Genomic DNA, 23,268 nt, shown 5'->3' with positions numbered 1-23,268 from the left:
TTGCCCTCTGTGGGAACAGCACTAGCCTATAGTGCATGTCTGCTCGGCGCCATGCACTGTGCTAAATATTTTGCACGATTGGTAATCACCACATTAATAGCAAGGTAAGTTGAACACATTTGCGAGATAAAACAGACAGAGAAAAGAGGTTCAGACAGAACCTGAATTTAACTTCGTATTTGTCTGACTCTAATTCCTCCACCTCTTTCACTACATAAAAATGTTCTTCAACCAGAAATTGATATAAAAATCTAAAAATATGACTAACCCTTTGGGGCAGCTAAAAGTGATGAAAGGAAGCGGGATTTTTGGATTTCTGTTTTAAATAGGGCAAATTTTTATTTCAGACTTCAAAAAAATTGAAATAGAATGATAGAAGGGTATATTAAAATTCTAAGTAGAATTTGTTATTATTTCTAGTGGGAAACTGATAATCTTGTCTTCAATGTAGTAGTCACCAAGAATGAATTTTCTGTCTCTAGTTTTAAGATAAAATTGGCTGCGGCATTGGCAAGATATCGAATCAAACATGATGCCCTTTCAATTTACCACATTCTTCCGGAAATAATTAGGAAACAGGAGCTAAGGGCCTCCACTTTGCCACTTTATGCTTGGATTAATACTTGTAAAATCAGGTAAGAATTTTAAATGAATTCTTTATTCCTATTTAAAGCTGCTAACCTTTCAAATTAATGTGCTAATTAATCATTACCTTTTTAGTGGGTAGGAGTGCACATCTGAGGCAGTAATTGGGGAATCATAGTTTATTTCAGGATCTTATCACCAAATTACCAAAGATAATTACATAAATATGTTAACTTTTCTGTTTCTAATTACCTTTTAGCTTATTGTTGGCTAAAATTATAAGTTCCATTAAGATGATATTTACTGCAGGAAAAAGATGCTAGCGTTAAATATATTTTTGATGTATTATCTTGTAATTGCAACCCAATGTTGTATATTCACAGCCCTGAAGAAGTTTATAACATTTTGAAGAAAAAAGGCTATAATAAGGTCACATCTGTGTTGCATGTTGATGATAAAGTCTTTGCTGTGGATCAACATTGCTATGATGTGTTAATTTTTCCATCTCACCTTAAAAGTGATCTTCTAAATATAGATCTTTTCAAAGATTGTAAACTTATATTTCAGGTAAACTAACATTTGCTTTAATTGTGATTCTCAATAATCCTACTTACCCAAAGAATTCCTCCACTTGAAAATAAAACCTAATAAACTTGTAGATTTTTTAAAAATAAATTATTAGGGAGGTTTATAAGGCCTAACCGTCATCTTGAATGAAATGAATACCTTTACAATCAGTGTTCCTATTATTCTTTGACATCCTTGTCCCATGTCAGGTTGCAAAGAACATATCTCCTCCTCAGACTCCATAGATGGAAGGAGACTTGTGTTTCTGGCAGCTGAAAGGCTGTATCTTTTTCTTCCAAGGGAGATGCAGGAGAAGGTACAATGATACCTTGTCATCCTTCTATCTTTTGAGAAGTTGCTAGTGCCATCCAGTATTTGAAAACCCATTATCTCTTTACTATAGTCTTGCAGCTTTGTTATTTAAGAAGAGTACAGTGGCTGTCAATGAAGGAAGTAAATGTGAGGTACAATGTAGTTTCATAGAACAAAAAATAAAAGGCCCCCCCAAATTAAGTTGAAGTCATGTTTATGACTTTAGTTTCTAATTATTGCTTCAGCTCCACCTTGGTCTTCTGTTCATCCCTTCACTCCACCCATATTCTTGGGCAGCCTCTCTTGGACTTATCTATAGTGGTACCCTAATAACGAAACCCAGTCTGTCTATCCCCCTTTATAAGCTTGTTAACCGTCTTACTTTTAATCTCTTGGTATTGTCAACACTATATAAAAGTGAAATGACAAGTCATAATTTAGGCCAAATAAAGTTAGGATCTTTGTTTTCAAGTTAGTTTATATTAATTATCTTCTTCAAGATTCTTACCGAGTACTTACTTTTACCTAGGGCAAAAGAAAGTAAGTTCATGCTTCTAGTCAAACCTTTTGAAATCTAATCATGTCATTACCTTATAGGACAAATCTCGAAGTCTTGCTGTCCACTCTGTAAAGGCTTTACTAAATATGGATGATGATATCTTAATGGTCAATACAGGTTCATGGTACACAGTTGCCCATATGTCAATATTAACAAATAATAATACCTCAAAAATATTTGTGTGTGGAGTGCAATCACAAGCTAAGGACCCAGACCTGAAGAAGCTTTTCACAAAAATGGGATGTAAAAGTATGTACAAATATTTGTTTGGTAATCAATGTTCTACAAGATTTAGAACTGTTAAAAATGTTTGGGTATGTTCAAACGCTGTTGGGGAGACTGTAATTTTGTACCACCACTTTGAAAGACCAGCGTAAGTCACTAACATTATATGTGTATGCATCTATATAACTCCTATGCCCCAGCATGTCACTTTCAGGTTTACTACAGCTCTGAATTTTTATCTACCTAAGAATTTTTACCTAAGAGAGGATAGGAACCACTGGGTAGCCAAGCAGCAGAAGAATAGTTTCTCCTTTTTAGAAGTATTCCAGCTAATGAATCAAACAGGGATGACAGAATTTGAATGTGACTACTCTGCAACTGCTGTCCTGGTATTGAAAAGGCAACTTAATGAATGAATATGACATCACTTTTGAGGATTAGTTTTGCTTCCCTCTCCCCTCAAAAAATAAGAAAAGAAAAAGAATAGAAATCTAATTAAAATTCTAAAGATTTTGGGCCTCCCTGGTGGCACAAGGGGTTAAGATGGTGTAAGAGACACTGTGCTAAACCTAAATGCATTATCTCAGTCTTCCCACAATTAGATGAGGTAGGTATCAATGTCCCACCTTATGAATAAAGAAATGGAGGTTAGAAAGATTAAGTCACATAGCTTGTAAGTGGTGAAGTTGGGAGTCAGACTTGGTTATTTCTGCCTCCAATGCACATTTCTCTTCACTCCAGCTTACTACTTTAAATGGAATCTGATGTCCAGAGTGGAAAATTTAAATTATGTTTTCACAGAAAATATTAAACTTCAAAACTGTTAAGTGAAGGAGAAAGCACTCCAAGAAGAGAATTCATGTATTAACTTTGGGAAGTTATCAGAGAAGAATAGCCTTTTTCTGACTACATTAAAATGACCTTTTGTGGAGTTGAGGATTTAAAACTGAATAATAAATAGATATAATTACATATTGCAGTGACATTTTTTAATGACTATTTCTACATCAATTTTTCTGTTTTTTTTTCTTGGTCCCAGATATTGAAATACTTCATGAGACATTTCTTAACATTGAATCAAAGAATCTTAAGTTACAGAAAGTTAAAGTGATTCTGCTGCTACCTCGTTGTTCAGGACTGGGTGTTAGTAATCCAGTGGAATTTATTTTAAATGAACATGAAGGTATTTGTTTTAACTTTAAGCTTCTCAGTCATTGCAATTTGTTGATAGTAGTATTAAAACTAAAATTCTGTAAGATCATTAAAATGACATCAAATATATTGATTAATGTCTGGCTATCGTGTATTTACTGCATATAAATTACATCCATAACCTCACTTAATCTTTACACACTTTGAGATATGAGCAAGGGGGGAGTATTCAAAATATATAATAATTGGAAGGATTTAGGCAATCAAAACAGATGCTGGCCAGTTTACTATTCTGGTATGTATTAGAGCTCAAAATATAGGCATTAAAACTCAGCATCTCATAGATGAAAAAACTGAGGTTCCGAAAAGAAAGATTAGTTTATTTGTATAAGCTCACATGGCTACTTAACAGCAGAGGGAGGATTTAGATCTGAGCTGCCTGACTCTGGAGCCTAAGATCTCAAATGATCCTAATTCGAAGTAGACGATTTCAAACTCAAGACTTCTTTAACCATTAGTATGTATGTTTGATAATATGAATACCTCAGGATAAATGTTATTTGCTTCTTTAGTAGAATTGAAATTATTAACATTAACGTTTATTGAGCACTTACATGTAAGACACTGAGCTAATCACTTTACTTGGTGGTTTCATTAAATCCTCACAAGAAAATGAAATAGGTAGTTACCCTATTTCTTTACACAAGTATGCAATCTGAGGATTCAAGTGGTTGGCACCTCCCAGAGTCCTTGTACCGGCAAGCGTCATAAAGTCATAGAGCAATGTATATAGAGTTGCGCACTATTATCTCAGCTCATATTATCAAGAAATATCTTTAAATTTATACATGTATTTGCTTCCTTGAATTTTTTTCTTCCAAATTCTAAGCTTGTAAGTTAATGTTTTCAGTTGTATCCTTGTGTGTGCTTTGCTACTGAGATCTGACAACAGCCTACCAGTTTTGACCTTAAAATGCAAATCCTCCCTTTTCTTCCACTAGAGCCCACACTGACTGTAATTTCTCTTCTGCACCTAAATGACTTATCTGGCTAGTTGGAAGACTATGCATAAATATTTGGAAAAAAAGGAAAATAATATTAAAGCTAAATAAAATTACAGATATTTTGTTTTAAAGTTTTTAAAACACTATTTAGTTCTAATATTTTCCATGAAAACTTTCGTTAATAGGGAAAATGTTTAAAAATTGATATACTATAAATATGTGAAAATCATTTAATAATGATATATTAAAAGCATTTCTTTGCTTTTAGATCTAGATTTACTTAAAGATCTCTCTCAAGGAGGCATATCAGAAGATAAACTTCACATTTTTGCTGAACAGCAATATGAACAGCTAAAACATGCAATGAAATGTAAGTTTGTTATCAGTGCAGTCGTTAAATATGCTATAACCCTTAGAAATATTAATGTTCCTTTTATCTACTATAATCGGATGTTGAGGTATGAACCATAAGTAAATTTTCTAGAAGTCTAAGTACTTTCAAATGTCAAGATATTTATTTTTATCAATTTAATTTTTTTAAAAATATGCTTTACTCTAATTTTGAACGTAGGCTAGAAAGTATTGACAGAGTCTTAATGTTAAAGTGAAAAAATTATGAATTTCTATTATTATACAGTTTTATCTTCTCTCTTTTCTTTGGGTTCTTGATGTAATTTTTATGTTTATTTGTCCATAATAATTCTAGAATTCTACTTTTAATCAAACTATTTCTTGTGGTGCTAAGTAATGAATAGAAACACAATTATAGTCAAAAAACAGATTTCTTGACTTGATGTCTGAGTAACAAAATGTCCTTATGTATTTCTATTATTGCTTCAGTCACTTCATTAGAATGGAGTACCATGTAGATCTTGAGTAACTCTGCCCTCCGTACATAGATGTGGAAATCTAGAAGTCTCTGAGAAAATTATATAAAATTTTATTAGTTCAGCACATCTTTATCAAGTGTCTATTCTGGGTCAGGCATCAAACCATGGATGTTAGGGATACGCCTGTGAATAAATCTTGACTTGCAAATGCTCAAAGATAAGTGTGTGGGTATAGAATGGTCAATAATAAAGAAATAGCAGGCATGAAGTAAAATAGCATGCATGCTCTTCAGTAAACTGAAGAGGTCTTCCCCTCCAGTTGATGCTACTAATAAACAGGATTTTGAATATGATAGTTTATATACAACTATGAAATCCATTGGGCTGTAAGATTAGGAAATTGATAAATAATAAAAAGTTTTTTTATGCTTTAACTACTTTAAAATTACAGTCTCATCTTCTAAATGAACTATTTTCTTTCTGATATTTTCTCTATAGCTATATCATTTCCTTACCATACTGTATAATTCTATTCAGCTATGTCTTAGCATCTCAATAAAACATAGAAAAGAAGTTCCCTGGGGGTAGGGATTTTTATGGTATACCTCAAAGGTCTGAAACAGTGCCTAGCACATAGCTGCTGCTTGATAAGTGTGAATAAGTGAGTTCTAATAAAGAAACTAAGAGTCTAAGTCTCTTTCCCAGGTTCATTAGTAGTCAGTAACAGAATTGGGATCCACATCTAAGTCTGTCGCTCTCTTTTATTTTTTAATTAACTAATCAATTAATTTGTGGTAACTTTGGTTACCTCAGAGGACTAGGTTCACACCTTCTCAGATGTGCATGCCTGCACCCCACCCACCCCAGTGACAAGTCACTTCATCGCCTACCGTGGACTCCCTCCCCTACCGTGGACTCCCTCCCACTTTGTCTCCATCCTTGCCCTCCCCCATTAGTAGCCTCAATTCTGCAGTCATTTCTGGACTTTGTTTTGTTTTAGTTCTTTTGTTTCCATTCCTTTGTTTTGTTTTTTTTATATTCCACATGAGCAAAATGATCCAGTATTTGTCTTTCTCTCTCAGGCTAATTTCACTCAGCATCATCCCTGCCAGTTTCATGTTGTCACAAGTGACAAGACTTCATGTTTTTTATTTTGTAATAGTTGAATAGCATCCCATCATGTATATGTACCACATCTTGTTAACCCAGTCATCTGTCTCTGGGATCATAAATTGTTTCCATAACTTGGTTATTGTAAGTAGTGCTGCAGTGAACATAGGAATCCATATTTCCCTTTGAGTTTTTGCATTTTTGGGGATAAATGCCAAGGAGTGAAATGACTGGATGACATGGTAATCTATTTAAATATTTTGAGAAAACTTCATTTCATACTGTTTTCCAGAGTGGTGAACTACCAACATATATAAGGGTTCCTTTTTCTCCACATGCTTGCCAAACAAATTTGTTTCTGTTTTGTTTTTTTTTTTTTTGTTTTTTTTTTTAATGGGTCACACACACAAAAAAAAACCAAAAACGTGAGGTGGTGGGCCTTCCTGGTGATGCAAGGGATTAAGCAATCTGTAGCCTCTGCAGCACAAGTTTGATTCCTGGCCAGCCAGGGAGCAACCCACATGGCACAGCAGACCTCTTCTGATTCGCCTGCTCCTCCCCTCAGCAGTGTATTTCAGTCTGCCTGGTCTGTTCCCCACTCTATCTCTGGTGAATCCTCTCACCCCCCACATCTCTGGCCTGCACCCCAGCTTTCGTATGCATAAATAAATAAATCTTTAAAAAAAAAAAACCAAAAACCTGAGGTGGTATCTCATGGTTTTGATTTGTATTTCCCTGATAAAAGTGATGTTGAACATTTTACTCATGTGCCCGTTGGCCATTGTATGTCTCTTTGGAGAAGTATCTATTTAGTTTTTCTGTTTGTTTTTTTTATTGGATTCTTTGTTCTCTTTTTATTAAGTTGTGTAAGTTCTTTTTGTAAATCATGTGTATTAGCCCCTTATGGGATATATAGTGTCCAGAAAATTTCTCCCATTCAGTAAGGTATCTTTTTGTTTTATCAATAGTTTCTTTTGCTGTACAGATACTTTTTAGTTGGATTTAGTCCCATTTTTAATTTTTGCTTTTATTTTCCTTGTCATTGGAGTTGAGTCCCAAAGACACCACTGAAAATGTTGTGGAGTGTTTTACCTGTTTTCTTCTATGTATTAAATGGATTCTGGTCTTTGATCCAAGTCTTTAATCCCTTTTGAACTGATTTTTGTGTATGGTGAAGAGAGTGGTCTGGTTTCATTTTCCTGCACGTAACTGTCCAGATTTCCCAGCACCACTTGTTGAAGGGACTTTCTTTTCTCTGTTGCATACTTTGACTCCTTTGTTGTAGATTAAGTGTCCACATGAGTGTGGGGTTTGTTTCTGGAATCTCTGTCTCTTTCTAGATTCCTCTTAACTAGGTGTGTGAGAAGGTTTATAGAAGCATGGCTAAAAGTTATTAAGCTCATGGTAATCTGCAGTCTTTGTGTTTGTAACTAGGTTGAATTTTCAGTTTCTATAGAATCATGTTTACTTTACTTAGTGGCCACAGTCTACATTACTAATAATACACACTTTAAAGGGAAGTCATACAAGCATCTATGGAAATTCCCATCAAAACCATGTTGTGGTCTTAGTCATCAATTAGATGTGTGGAAACAGATTTGTTTAGGGCTTTTAATGGGAGTCATTATATTAATTACATCTTCTTTAAATATAGTTACTAAAGTTCAAGCAGTTGTTTACTGCACATGTTCAGTATTTCCGGAAGAAAATGAAGTTGTTGTTAAGAAAGCACTGGAATTTCAAGATCTTGGGCTTAAAGTGCAACCTTATAGGTAAGAAAGGAAAGAGTCGTCTAAACAACTCAATGTATTATCTTTGCAACTGAAAAATTATGATTTTGTAATTTGTATAAAGATGTTTCACTTCCTTTTTGTTGTATTTTAATATGACCAAGTAGCCTAACTTGTTACAACTTTAAAGTATTTATATCATGTGGAGCCTTTGAAATGGCTTGGCATACTACACACTAAAAGATTATTATTGGTGTTGTTATTATAGTTGGTAAAGTGAAAGGTATTTTGGCTTAGACTTGATTGGTTTCTGGAAAAATTGGGCCCAAAATTTTTATATCCCAGGATTTAGGTACACCTGTACCTCAGTAGAAGAAAAATAAGTATGTAAAATAACCTTAGAAAGTAGAGAGAAGGGCCTCCCTGGTGGCGCAAAGGGTTAAGCACTGCACTTTGAAGCTATCCGCAGCTTCTGCAGCACAAGTTCAATCCCTGGCCTGACAGGGAGCTACCCACAGGGCACAGCAGACCTCTCCTGTCTCAACCTCTGCTCCCCTCAGCAGTGTATTTCAGTCAATCCACCTCTTCTCCCCACTTTGTTTCTGGTAAATCCTCTCACCTTTTCCTCCTCCACTTCAACGCCCCCCCTCTACCCACACCTCTGGCCTACACCCCAGCTCTTATATGCATAAATAAATAAAATAAATCTTTAAAAAAAAAAACCTTTCTGTAAGGATAAAGCATGGTAAAAATGGAGGAACATCCATATTTTATTTCAGGTAAGCCATGATTAATTATTACTCCATAAGGTGGTATAAAATATAATATTTAAAGACATTATAAAGACAGAATAATCCGGGATTTGGGCTAAAATTGGAGAATGTATATTCAAGAGGTGTATAACTACTTGTTGGGGATGGCTCGTTAAGGGAAGTATGCCCTATGGCCTCTGAGAATTATTTCTTAATTCCCAAAGTGGTAGAATTTAGGGTTAAACACTTGTAAGTCAGCTCATTAGCTATGTGTTGTTTAAATTTCTTTTTCATATGCTGGAAACATGCAGCTCATTTTGGATTTAAACATGATGCGACTTACCTGTGCAATGTATTTTTCTTGCCCCCATTCTAAAAACTGATATTACAGAAATACAACTTTAAAAAGAATGGTGGCGCAGCGGTTGAGCGCTGGGTTGCGAAGCTGCCCGCAGCCTCTGCGGCGCCGGTTCGATCCCCGGCTGCTCCCCGGCCACCGGAGGAGGGTCCCACATGGCGCGCAGACCTCTCCTGCCGCCCGCTGCTCCCCTCAGCAGTGTACTTTGGTCCTTCTGCCTGCTCTGCTCCCCGCTCTGGCTCTGGTGAATTCTCTCACCCTCCCGCGCTTCTGACTGTACCCAGTGCTTGTATAAATAAATAAATCTTAAAAGAAAAGAAAGTAGACTTTAAAAAAAAAAATAAGTTTTGTGCTCGCTTCGGCAGCACATATACTAAAATTGGAACGATACAGAGAAGATTAGCATGGCCCCTGCGCAAGGATGACACGCAAATTCGTGAAGCGTTCCATATTTTTAAGCCAAAAAGAAAAAGAAAAATACCGGATGGTCTCACTCATAGCAGGAATCTAGAAAACTTAAATAAGGGACCAGGAAAATGAATAACTATAAGAAAGTGAAAATCAAAATCAACAAAAAACTATGAACCAGAGACACTTTTAGGGGGGCGGGGGCGGGAGGGGAGGGATTGGGGTCAGAATGGGGGGGCTGCAATTGTATGGGGAATATAACAATAAAATTTATAAAAAAAAAAAAAAGAATAAGTTTTCCCATCCTTTTCCATTCTCAACAGTTGATTTCTAGTCTTCCAGATTATTCATCACCAACAGTTGTGTACATTTTAAGTTTTACTTGGGTATTGTCAAATTATCCCCCAAAATATACATGCTTTTCCTCAAGGCTTCTACATATTGTGTTGTATTGATTCTTACCTTGTAAATGTTTTTGCCAGCTTTCCTTTAGTATTTTTATAATATCATCTTTTTACACTTAATCGACTTACTAGCTGTTTATTTTGGTAAAGGCATAAAGTACAAGTCAAGCTTTATTTCCTCCAGAATCCTTTCTCACCAACCCCAGTGATGTAAAAGACACCTTCTTATATATAATCCCGTATATACTTCCGTGAGTGTCTAACTCTGTTCCACTGATATTTGGCTATTTCTACACTAATATGACAGTGCTTTAACTATCATTTTAAATGGTTTTCTTCTCAAATATTATTTTTTTAATTACCGGAACTCCTTCCCACACTTGTATATCAAATAAAACAATCCAAAGATGCACCATGAGGTTAATAACTTCCTACCTGCAAGTCTCGGCGTCCCATCAGCAGCTGGAACGGGGTCCTGGAAGTCCCTTGAACAGCCAGATGTAATCCTCTGCTCCTTCTTATTGTGTGAAGGTCTGGAGGGGCACAGGGAGAACTGGAGGGGCTAGGGGCACCAACCACAGAAACAATATTTTTACCACCAGGACAGACATGCCAAGTAAACCACTTGACCACCAGCCATATGGATGTGTGCATGTAGCCTGTTACAAATTATGTATACATTAAATATATGTAACTTCTTATTTACTGTTACATTATTATTTTTTTTAAAGAGGCATGTATTATTTATTTATTTGTTTGTTTGTTTGTTTATACATGCACTGGGTACAGTCAGAAGCGCGGGAGGGTGAGAGAATTCACCAGAGCCAGAGCAGGGAGCAGAGCAGGCAGAAGGACCGAAGTACACTGCTGAGGGGAGCAGCGGGCAGCAGGAGAGGTCTGCGCGCCATGTGGGACCCTCCTCCGGTGGCCGGGGAGCAGCCGGGGATCGAACCGGCGCTGCAGAGGCTGCGGGCAGCTTCGCAACCCAGCGCTCAACCGCTGCGCCACCGGGGAGGCCCTACTGTTACATTATTGACATATAATTCACATACTGTGACATTCATCATTTTGGTGTATAATTCACTGTATAATTTCCGTATTCAGAAAGTTGTTCAACCATCACCACTATCTAATTCGAGAATAGTGTCATCACCCCAAAATGAAACCTCCTACACATTCAGCAGTCATTCCCTTTGCCCTATTCCCCTAAGTCCCTTCAAACTCTGGTCTGCTTTCTGTCTCTATGGACTTGCCTATTCATTTCATCTAAATGAAATACCATCTGTGATGTTTTGTGTCTGCTTCTTTCAGTTGGCATAATTCAAGTTTCATGCATGTTGTAGAAAATTATCCAAACTTCTTTTTTAGGCCAAATAGTCTCCGTTTCTGTTGTAGGAATATGACACAATTTGTCTATTCATTGGCTGATACCACTTCAGTTGTTTCTGCCTTCGGGATATTATAAATAATGTTGCTGGAAATATATGTGTATAAGATTTTGTGTGAACTAGGTTTTCGTTCCTCTTGGGTATATACCAAGAAAAATTGCTGAATCATATGTCAACTCTATGTTCAATGGTTTGAGGAACTGCCATACTGTTTGTCAGTGTGACTGCATCATTTTACCTTCCCACCTGCACTGTAGCAGTGTTCTGATTTCTCCACATTGTCACCAACACTTGGTCTTACCTGACTTTTGACTCTAGCCAGCCTAGTGGGTGCAAAGTGATATCTCATTGTGATTTTTGTTTGTGATTCCCTGATCACTACAAGGGTTGAGCTGCTGTCCCTATATTTACTAGCCATTTGTATATCTTCCTTGACCAAATGTCTGCTCAGATTCTGTGCCCATTTTTAAGGTGTGCCATTTGTCTTTTAGTTTTTAGGGTGAGAGTCTCTTGTATATTCTGTATATCAGACCCTCATCACAAATATTATCCCCCATCATATTATTGTTTTGATAGTGTCTTTTGATTCACACATTTGTACTTTTGAAGAACAGGTTATCAGTTTACTATGTTGTTACCTGCGCTTGAGGTATCATCTCTAAGTTGTTGCCTAATTCAAGGCCTTGAAGAATTATGTCTATGCTCTTACAAGCATTTTATAGTCCTGGTTCTTTTATTTATTTATTTATTTATTTATAATAAAGTGGCTTTTTCACTTTTTTTAAAAAATAAGATTTATTTATTTATTTATTTATACAAGCACTGGGTACAGTCAGAAGCGCGGGAGGGTGAAAGAATTCACCAGAGCCAGAGGAGAGCAGAGCAGGCAGAAGGACCGAAGTACACTGCTGAGGGGCGGCAGGAGAGGTCTGCGCGCCATGTGGGACCCTCCTCTAGTGGCCGGGGAGCAGCTGGGGATTGAACCGGAGCTGCAGAGGCCACGGGCAGCTTCGCAACCCAGCGCTCAACCGCTGCGCCTCCGGGGAGGCCTGGTTCTTATATTTAAATCTCTGATCCACTTTGATTTTTGTATGTGACATAAGTAGGCTTCCAACTTCCTTCTTTTATATGTGGATTTCCAGCTATCAGGCACTGTTTGTTGAGAAAGCTATTCTTTCTACATTGAATGGTCTTGTCCTTGTTGAAAAATCAATTGACTGTAGATGTATGGGCTATTTGTGTTTTCTTAATTCTATTCCATTGATCTATAAGCCCATACTTATGCCAGAACCACCATAAGAGGCTTTCAAGATCACTAACGGATGCCTTGTTTTAGCAAAAGCCTTTGTAGCATTTAATGATATAATCAAATGGTTTTTTTCCCCTCATCTGATATTTCAACATGATGATGAATTAATGTGTTTTCTAATAGTGAATGATCTTTGAGGGCTAGTTTTGACAGATTGTGTTCTATATTTTGGCTTTCTGTTATCCAGTGAAGGGGGAGGGTAGGGCAGGTGAACAGTGCACGAGGAGCCCAGGATTGCTGGCCCAGTGTTGGTGCCTCTTGTGATAATCAGTAATCACATACACCAGAAACAAATCTCTTGGGCCTCCCTGGAGGCGCAAAGGGTTAAGATGCAACCCATGAAGCTGTCTGCAGCCACTGTAGCACAAGTTCAATCTCCTGGCCAGCCAGGGAAAAACCCACATGGTGTAGCAGGCCTCTCCTGACTCACCCGCTGCTCCCCTCAGCAGTGTATTTCAGTCAGTCTGCCTGTTTGTTCCCCACTCTGTCTCTGGTGAAACCTCTCACCCCCCACACCTCTGGCCTGTACTCCAGCTCTTGTATGCATAAATAAATAAATCTTTACTAAAAAAAGAAATAAGTCTCTCTTGATTCTGGATCCTGCTATCCTCATTGCTGTCAGTGAGCCCAGTTCTGTTGTGTCCTCTTCTGTCAGCACTGACCGCTTAAGGACAAAACCACCACTGATCTGCATTGCTAGGACCCTCCCTTGGCATATTCCTCACTGCTCTGACGAAGGGTACATCTTCCAGACCTCCTTTCCACATAATTCTCAAAGGATTTTCCAGCCTTAACAGCACATCCATTATAACAAGCTCATGCCTCTGCAGCTTCTAGTCCTTTCTTCCCTTGTCTGCCATGGCAGTCCAACTTGTCTCCTCATTTAATGTGAGCCATTGTGTAGAAATAGTTTCTACACAATAGAAATAGTTTCCTATTTCTATTTTAAGAAATTACCACAAATGTAGCAGCTAAAGACAACACCCAGCAATTACCCATCTGTCCTGTAGATCAGATGTCTGGTGTGGTGTGGCAGGGTTCTCTGTTCAGGTGATCAGCATGAATTCTTTGCTGCAGGCTCTGGGGGGGTGGGGGAAGTTCATGTCCAAGCCCATTCTTGTGGTTGTAGAACTGAGGTCCTCATTTCTTACTGACCATGACTGCCCTCAGCTCTCAGCTTCTAGGGGCCACCTTCATTCATTGCCACATAGCTCTTCCATCTTCAAGTCAGCAATAAAGCATCATATGCTTGTGGTGAGAGTCTCTGATTTCTTCCATTTCTGACTCACAGACTTGGATTTAAAGGGCTAGTGTGATCAGCTCATGTCTACCCAGCTAATACCCAGAGTCTAAGGGTATCTGATGTCATTACAGCTGCAAAATTCCTTCTGTCATCTGTACTAGTTTTCAAATTATCTGAAACTTGGAGGCTTTACAACTATAACATTTCATTCTTTCACAGTTCTGGAGGCTAGAAGTTCAAAATCAAGGTATTAGCAAGACTGGTTCTTTCTGAGGCCTCTGAGAGAGAATTTGTTCCATGCTTTTCTCCTAGATTCTGGTGTTTGCTAGCACTTCTTGATATTCCTTGGCTTATAACTGCATCAGTCTACTCTCCGTCTCCATCCTAACATGGCCTTCTCCTGTGTGACTCTGTGTATCCTCTCTTTTTTATAGAGATGTGAATATTGTTTAGACACTAATCTCCTCCAATATTTCTTCTTAATGAATACCTACAGAATCCCTATTTCCAAATAAGGTCATTCTGGGGTTTTGAGTGGATACGAACTTTAGGGGTTACACCATTCAATCCATTAACAATCCACTCTGGCCCCCAAATTGATATTCACCCCATCTCAACATCCTCAAAATCCTCACCCATTCCAGGATAATTCTATATCCAAAACCTCATCTAGATATTTTCCACTTCAAAAGTCCCAGCTGTCACTAAATCGGATATGAGTGCAACTCTGGGTATGAATTTATTTTATTATTCAAAAAAATGGACCATAAGCAGAAGTTTGGAAATCATTTTAAGTAGGAGGAATTTCTGTAAAGTAACTTGACTAATCTTAATTTTTGATTATTACCATTAAAAACAACAGCATATTTGTATCTAAAATATGTCATAATCATCTACTATGTAGCAGGTACTCTTCTAAGTGCCAGGAATATATCTGAATTAAAACTGACCAAAAAAACCCAGCCTTCGTATTTACATCCTGGAGTTAAATATGTTCCAAATGGGTAAAAACCAATTATTGCAGAGAGCATTCTTTCCCTAACATATAAGTGAATTACTTCTTTTTGATGGTTTCTATTTGGGCTAAGAGCATATGTGAATAAGCCTTAGACATTCAGTTTGTTGGTTACAAGGTTGGCAAGAGGAGCATCCAGCTCACTTGCCTTTTCCTCGGGCACAATGGTCATGTTCATCTTCGTTCGGCATAAACATGAACCCTCCACTGGCTTGGCCCTTTGGCATGTCATTGGAGCACCTGTGTTCCTACCTGCATCCTGAGCGACTTCTACCTTGCCTCAATCACCTTATGGGCCAGCCACATGGAAATATGTGCTCCACCCTGAACATACGTTTTCAAGGCATTTGTGCTTTTGTTCATGTTCTTCTTACTGCCTAAACTCACTTTCTTTACCTGATGAGAAACCTACTTAGTCTTCAAGATGTAGCAGCGACGCTACATCCTCTGTGAAGTCTTCATATTTGCTCTCTCAGAGTTGACTGTACCTTGTATCTGTACCCTACATAATTGTGACTCTGCTTAGCATTCTTACTGGGTCCTCTTTATTTTTGTGTAAACTGATTTGTTTCTCCAGCTAAATTGTAAACTAAGATTAATTAATATTTATGTGCTTCGCACATGCTAGGCAAATAATGAAGGGATATAAATATTAAATGACTTTGAATTCATAATATTAAAGAGATTATTAATAAGATTTCCTGATACTTAAATCTGATTAAATATATTTAATTGCAAAAGCATGAGAATATAAAATTATGCATGAAGCATTTAGCGTTGGATGAGGAATTAAATATTAAATTTGAAAAATGAAGATTTTATTTTAAACATATTAGTGACTAGAGATTTTTGTCATATACTTTCTTAAACACTACATAACTTATCCATTAACACTAAAAACAATTGATATTCACCCCATCTCAACATCCTCAAAATCCTAACCCATTCCAGGATAATTCTATATCCAAAATCTCATCTAGATAGTTTCTACTAGTTAAAATGATAGGCCATATTTATATATTGTAATTGTATAAAAAGTAACCAAAAGAAAGTCATACCTTTTGTATTTTGACAACTTTGGGGAGTAAACGTTATTTTGGATTGTACTTTTGAGATTACTATACATAGTTACCTATATTGACTACTTATATTACCTATTTATTAACATATTAACAACACAGGGAAGTATTTGTCAAAAGGATGTTACTCTTGGCAAACTTGAGAAATAGAAATGAGTTGAAATATCAGAATTTTTAATTTATAACAGCATTGTACTATTCTAATAGTATTGTACATTTTGTCCTTATTTGGAATTGTTATTGGTTAAACATAATAGAAGAAAATGTGTTGCAATTTACCTTCTTTCAATTAGCAAATAAGCCATTCTAATAATTGACTGTTCGCTCATGTCTACTGCAGGCTAAGTCCTCCTGTTCTTCCACTGTGCTCCGTAGAGGAAATACGTTTGTCTACTGATAAATTTTTCAGAATGGAACCATCTGAAGTTACCAATAGTTGCTTTATTTCTGTTCTAACAAGAGAGGTAAGGAAAAAAAATCCCAACCCGTGTCAAACTTTGGAATTAAGAAACGACAAAGCCTCATAAAAAGAACCTAGGAACTTGGCGAGTGTTTTGCAATGGTGTGCTTACTTCATAAATAGCCTAACGGGCAGGAAAAAGAATGATTGCCACCTGGCAGAAAGTCCCTATTTTTATCTTTCATGCTCTTCTGAGTGTTTCTCCCTGCCTGCTCTGCACCCCCACCTCTCCAAGCAGTGTGTCAGCATCTAGTTCTCCTTAAGTCACATACAACAAATAAGCTCTGTAATCCTTTTTTCCCTCTATTAGGGTGACAAGTGGGGACGTTTAAGTACACCCAAAACGTTAATTTGTTGTGGCTTATGGGATGTATAGGGACTAAAGGGCTTAGAAGTCACTTTTTTAAGTAAGCATAATTTTTAAATTTTTTCTGAAATGCTGATAAGTATAACACACACAGTACAGTGACCTCCTTATGTAGTAACTACCTCTTTAATCATAGCGGGACCCATCTGAGGCCGTTTCTGTGAAGGACGTTTTGGCTCGCGCCGCAGCAAAGGGACTGCTGGATGGGATTGAGCTGGGTAAATCTTTAAAGCGGGACAAGAAGAAGAAAAAATCAAAAATAACCTTGCCAAAATCTTCCACTACCGATAATGACAACCTCCAACTGAAAATTGCTGACTTCCTGAGTCGAGAAAGTAACGCAAATGCTAATGGATCAGAGACATTACCAGCAAAAATTTCTCTTCCACAGAAAAACACAACTCAAGTGGGTCCTTCCTCACAGGTCAGAAAATCTAACAAGGCCACCTCCAGTCCTTTAGTGCCCACACTCATGAAAAACATACCCCCCTCCAAGTCATATTTAAGGCAAACACACTTCACAAGATCTCGACCAGAAGACAAAATGGTTGTCCTGAAACCCATAGAGATTGTTTTGCCTCCAGTAATGTTGCCATTTTCAAGTGCCCCAGGGGTCAGATCTCAGATACCAACTCATCAATTTTACTGTCCTTGGGCTGGACCCAACAGTTACGTTCCCAGCTACTTTTCCACACCATTAATCAAAAAGAAGGAAAAGGCTAAAGAACACTTACCTTCCTCCACACTCAGGCACCCTCGCCCATGGCTTTGATTGCCTTGTGCTTTTTTTATAGAGTCAAGAGCAGCTGATTTTTTTTCCCCAAAGCCTGCTACTTCTCTGAGGGTTAGACATCCCTACAAATGATACCCAATCTTTCGGTCACTTAGTGTTTTCTAAATGTGATACTACCTTCAAGGGAATTAAGACTATAGTGAGAAACAATAATGTAGGCAATTAAGGAAAACAGAATTCAGAGATTCCAACAGCTCAGTGCTGATCTGTTCTAGAATGCCCAGGTGTAGACTTAGTAGCAGCTGTTAGAACTTGTCTCAACTCACTCCTGTTAACTTTCAATTTGGGCTTAGGACTCCAGTTTTAAGATGAAGTTGCCACAATTTTTTGTGAAGGTCAATACTGTTTGCCTTTTAACAGACTTCAAACTCACTCTGTGAAGGCAATCTATTAGATAAGGCACAGCTACAGCAGAGATGCTGACCCTCCCACACCCACTGAGATTGCGCTTCAGTATCTAGTCCTTTTCAGTTTAGCATTTTTCAGTCACTACTGAGGTTGATTCCCCACCCCCACCATCAAAATCTTTAAACAGTGGATGATGAGTTTTGTAGTGTGACTGAGGTTGAATATGAGTAGGCGGAATAGGAAGGTCCAAAGTCCCAGGTGTGGGGAGTTCAGATGATAGCTCTGTTGACAGAGAGACACCTGTTTCTCAGTGGCAGGGCTTCCAGAATCTGAGCACATTGAACATAATCAGCCATTCCTTCCGACAGCCCCAAGTACTGTTGTAGAAAAGTGACTGTCGGCAATTTTCCTACTTAATAGTAATAATTCTGTGGAAGAGCAAAACTGTTGAATACGAGTGACACCTATGATTGAAGGAAGCCATAAAATGTCTGATTCAACTCAAAGATCAGGTGAAACAGTAAAATACACAAGTCATTTCATATGGCACACAGTAATCAACTTTGGAAAATCATTTCTGATGCACAATTAAAATATACTGTAGCACTGTTAATTATATTGCAAGTCAATTCATCTTGAATGTATTATCAATTGCCTACCAAGAATTGGTATGATTATCACTTCTGGGTCTACTGATTTTTTTTTTTTTCATCATGATGACAGAAATTGTTTGACATTAAATACGTTGCAACTAAAAATTCTATTGTTAAAAAAATGTTGATAGACATATAAAGTTCAAGTTTAAAGTGCTGTTTTCAGAATCCAGTTGTGTTGAACAGTGTTATGTACATTATTAAATGTTCAATTCGGGTGGCATGGTTTTAGTAGAACATTATCTTTAAGGTGAATATTTAGGACTTTACCACCTCTAATATTCTACTCTTTATTTTCTCACTTGCAGTGAAGATTTTGAAATGATTTCATTTTATTAGTAATAAATGTTTACTTTAGCTGAAGATTTTCATTTATCTATAAAATGTGTCAGTCAAGAAACAACTTTTTGCACTTGAACCAGGCCTGTTCTGAATCTCAAAAGTATTCTTATCTGAGTCTTAAAAAAGCACAAATGTTTCAAATGTTTAGCTTATTTTACTAATTTCAAAAATCAAAATACTCAAGTCTTTGCTCTAAATATTGCAGCACGTGGTTCACTGTCTTTCTCCCACCCGTCAGCTGGCTTGGAGCATTGCAGGCCTCTTGGGCACAGGCATGCAGCAGAACTGAACTCTGTTCTGCAAAGAGCTGTGGTTTCATTCTATCCTTTTTATCCCTTCCCTACTCTCTTCCCCCGGCCTCAGATTGAATGTAGTTGGTCGTCCAAAAGTGTTGATAACAGTTCTGAGTTTTTCACCTTAGGTAGTAAGTTATAAAAAGAAAATTCCAACTGTTATGTAATAGTTCACATTCTTCTGATCACACCAGCTGCACAAACTACCATCATTTTACAACCATAGCCACTTACATTTTCAGTTCCTGATGACAAGCATCTGGTCACTGAATTACTTTTTTCTCTAAAGGTATATATATAGAGATTCTGAATTAAACCATTCAATCGTTAAGCGTGCAGCATTCCTCTTTGAGAATCTTCTAGGAAGTACATGATCTGTTATTAAATACTTTGGTAGAGTAAAAGGGGGAAATACTTAGGATAACAGCAACATACAAGAATTCTAGTGAAGGGGAATATTAATTACACTGACATTTTGCTGAGCCTTTTCGAGAAAAATGCTGCAAAGATATAAAGGAGCAAAATACCGGTATTTAGATACTCCAATAGCAAATTCAGATATTTATCTTAATTACTTATCACTATATAATACTCGAACCAAAGTGGAAATTTTGCTCCTTGAGAGTTACCGCCTCTGATAGAGTAAAAGATAAAACTACTGGGGGAAATGCAGGATGAACAAGCGGGTACATTCTTCAAATTCTTTTTATCTTCCTCCATTTGCCTAATAGCTCAACCCACTCAGATGCAACAGATTTTTCTCGTACCTTTCATTTTGGATTTTGTACCTGAACAACTCTATATTCTTTGAGGTCAGGTTTTCGAAGCAATGAAAGACTGTCCTAATATCAGACTGCTGACCCAGACTTGTGTTGGTGACGCCTCGTGTTGGCCTCTGTGCCCACAATGCCAGGTGTCCTTCCTGATCAAATAGGGACAGTGTGAGGAAATACTCAAAATTTAGTGACTTTCCCATCCTTACCAGGTGGCCATAGGCCATAAATAAGAGTCTTCGCTTACTTAAATGAGTTCTACACAGTTTAATTTGAAAATAAAATAACTGGCATGGAGATACTAAACTTGTAATTCTATCCCTGGATATATATGACTGAGATGTCCGATAAATGAGCCAAACATTTTACGCAGCTAAGTTTATTCTCACAACATGTTACATTTAAATGTGTAAAAGTGGTCAACAGCAAAAGGGCCGAAAGGAAAACCCAACGTTCTTTTCAGGATAAACGAGCTGCTGCGGGTGGCAGGGCGCATGCTCTTGTTGATAAAGTGCGAGCAGGACCTTTTTCCCTGAAGCTGAAATAAATTGAATTTCATGTCACTGTCTGTATAACACACGTTAGCTCTGTATTAGGCTAAGGAAGCCTGGCAGACCAGGGAGCCAACGGTCCAACTAGTTAATTTGTGCTAATAGCTGTGAGTAAAATGTTTTTCATGTTGCTTATGAAATCTTGAATTTGTGTTGCGATGCTTATGAAATGAATGTGTCATACAAGAGGAAAGATTTTGAGCTTCTAGCAGAATTGTTTTATAAATGTTCATCCTAAAAATCATAAAATGGATTTTAAAAAAAGTAGCAGTGCCAACAGTTTATCACCAAGAACTTATTTTAATAGAAATGGGTCTAGTATCCCTTCATGCAATCAGACAGACACAAACAAAAAACAATGGTCCTAATTTGCTATGGGTGAGCGTCTATCCAGGTGGAAACAAACAGCGTGTGGACATGTGTTGATTTTTGCGTTTAGATGAGTTCACACATATTGTGAAGGTTATAAAAATGAAGCACCAAGCAGTGCTTTTAAGTTTGCAAAGTAAAGTTTTTAGCCATAGGCAAGTTGGCTATTCCCCTTGATTCGGCCAAGGAGCACATATATGAGGTGGCAAGTCTGTGTCTATCTAGCTGCTTTTTAAAAAATAAAAGGAACTTTAAGCATTTTGCCTTTTCTTCTACATACTCCAATAAAAATGTAACTACAAATCATTACAAAACCACCTTTTAGGCAATGTATAGTTCACTGAGATTACTTAGACCTGGATACACTGTCAGATGCTATCCAGGAAAGATAATACCTTAACACAATAATGCAGTATATTTCAGTAAAAATAGAATAAATAAAATAAAAATATTTAAGCTGTATTTAACAGGTTAATTAAAAAAATGATAAGACATACAAGGCATAGTGAACATGGCTGCCTGTTTACCAAATCACAGATATAAAGAATGCATAGATAACCGAAGTCACTACAACATCAGGTAAAACACCGGCATCCTTTCACAGAAAATACACACATTCTTTCATACATACTTTTTGGCCATGGCAGAAAGTGTCTGAACATATTGTGAAACATAATTTTACAAAATTAATTGCATTTAGTAGGCAAAGCTATTTTCAAAACAAAATATCTGCAGTAAAGTTTCCAATATGTAAAGGCTATTATTATTCATCTTTAACGCATCCTATAATTGCATATATAAATCAGTTTGCTACTTAAAGCTAGCTCAGTATTCTTGATCCTGAAAACAAACATACCTTAAAAAAATGAACAGGGGGTTCAGGTAGAGCTTTCCATTATAAAAATGGACTGGTTGTTCAGAATTTTGAAGTTTACCACACTAAGTGTTTCATTGTGGAGATCAAGATGCAAGATCATCGGGACTGAATTTCAAACAGCTTTCGCAGGGCACAGTAAGGATTTTCTTAACGCAATAATTTTATAATGGCACTGGTCACTTCAGATGTAATAGGAGATAGGCTGGTGAGAAGGACAATTCATTTTTCAGGTAACATCTTTTTTTTACTAGAACACTAGGGTACTAGCAAACAATTCTAGAATGTTGAGAGGGAAGAGAGGCAGGGGCCACCTACTAACCCCATCTTCTCTGGTGGCTACACACCACTGCTTAGGAATCCACCCCATGGAACATCTCTGGGAAATCTTGTGGGTTGAGCTGGCTATCCTGCGTGGAGACTCCTGTCCCCCAGCGCACGCGTGAGGCTCACTGTAGGGAAACCGCCCTGGACTGAGTGAGGACAATGGTCTGCAACACCACCGCGTCTGCAATCTTGAACATGTCCCCCACTCATTCAGGGAATTCTGGGATTTCCTGACAATAATTGGATCCACCAAGAGTCATTTCTGGAAAGGCTCTTCCTGACTGGTGTGGAAACAGAACACAGTGAGAACTGGGAGCTGGGAACCCGGTTCTCTCATTACTTTTATTAGCTCTCGGGCCAGGTCACTGAGCCCCTTGGAACTTCTTATTTTTATTTCTCACATGTGTCTAGTACCCTCTATATTTTATAAGGCTCAAATGTGATCTGAAAGTGGAAATTATTTTGACAAGTACAAAGCAGTGGATAAACATAAAGCATTACTTTTATAATGGATGTTGTAAAATGCTCATTTTGACATTACAAAGTAAACAAGGCTAATCTTTAAAGTGATTTCCTTAGCAACTTCCTTTTAAACCAGCATTGTCAGCAAGAGTTTAAATGTGTTTATCTTTATAGCTAAGTTTCTTAACTATATAGAGAGAGGCAGGAAAGTGCCATTTGGGGGAAATTTGCTAAATAGTCTATTGTTCCTAGGTAATGTTCTGATATGAAAGTTTCGAACCTTGCAAATAAATGGAAAAAAATTGAAAAATATATCCAGTAGAGCTCAACAAATTCTAACATTACATAAATTCAAGAAAGGTTTAATTAAATGTAATTTGATGCCATGGACAATGCGTGATGGACAGACAGCTTTCTGGGCAAAAAGCATTAGGGTAAGACTGAGCTAGATACAGAATCCCAGCAGAATGGTTTAGCCAGGAGACGGACTGACAAAATAACGTGGTGCTGGAGATCTAAAATATAAATGCTGTTCCCTCAACTCCAAATTGCATATTGGCTAATTATCCAACTAAAGATGAAAGGCTTGCGAGGAATATTTCATTTTAATATTGTTTCTGTAGAGA

The 23,268-nt window shown here is 37.3% G+C and overlaps 1 protein-coding gene across 1 annotated transcript in view; it reads left to right on the top strand.

Annotated features, from left to right (window-relative positions):
• The window catches only part of NSUN7 (NOP2/Sun RNA methyltransferase family member 7), a gene marked incomplete at both ends in the record, with an annotated part of 31,022 nt that extends 13,393 nt beyond the window's left edge, over positions 1 to 17,629 (top strand). Inside the window, 8 exons of the mRNA XM_084233424.1 lie at positions 483 to 635; positions 969 to 1,152; positions 2,062 to 2,272; positions 3,288 to 3,431; positions 4,673 to 4,774; positions 7,999 to 8,116; positions 16,371 to 16,494; positions 16,994 to 17,629. Coding sequence (XP_084089550.1) covers positions 483 to 635; positions 969 to 1,152; positions 2,062 to 2,272; positions 3,288 to 3,431; positions 4,673 to 4,774; positions 7,999 to 8,116; positions 16,371 to 16,494; positions 16,994 to 17,629 — 1,672 coding nt within the window. The remainder of the gene's footprint in view (positions 1 to 482; positions 636 to 968; positions 1,153 to 2,061; positions 2,273 to 3,287; positions 3,432 to 4,672; positions 4,775 to 7,998; positions 8,117 to 16,370; positions 16,495 to 16,993) is intronic.
• Between the last annotated feature and the right edge of the window lie 5,639 nt (positions 17,630 to 23,268).

Source organism: Talpa europaea, assembly GCF_964194135.1.
Source record: "Talpa europaea genome assembly, chromosome: 5".
In the NCBI taxonomy this organism is placed as follows: Eukaryota; Metazoa; Chordata; class Mammalia; order Eulipotyphla; family Talpidae; genus Talpa; species Talpa europaea.
Note: the sequence above shows the minus strand (reverse complement) of the source record. Positions and strands in the feature narration are given on the sequence as shown.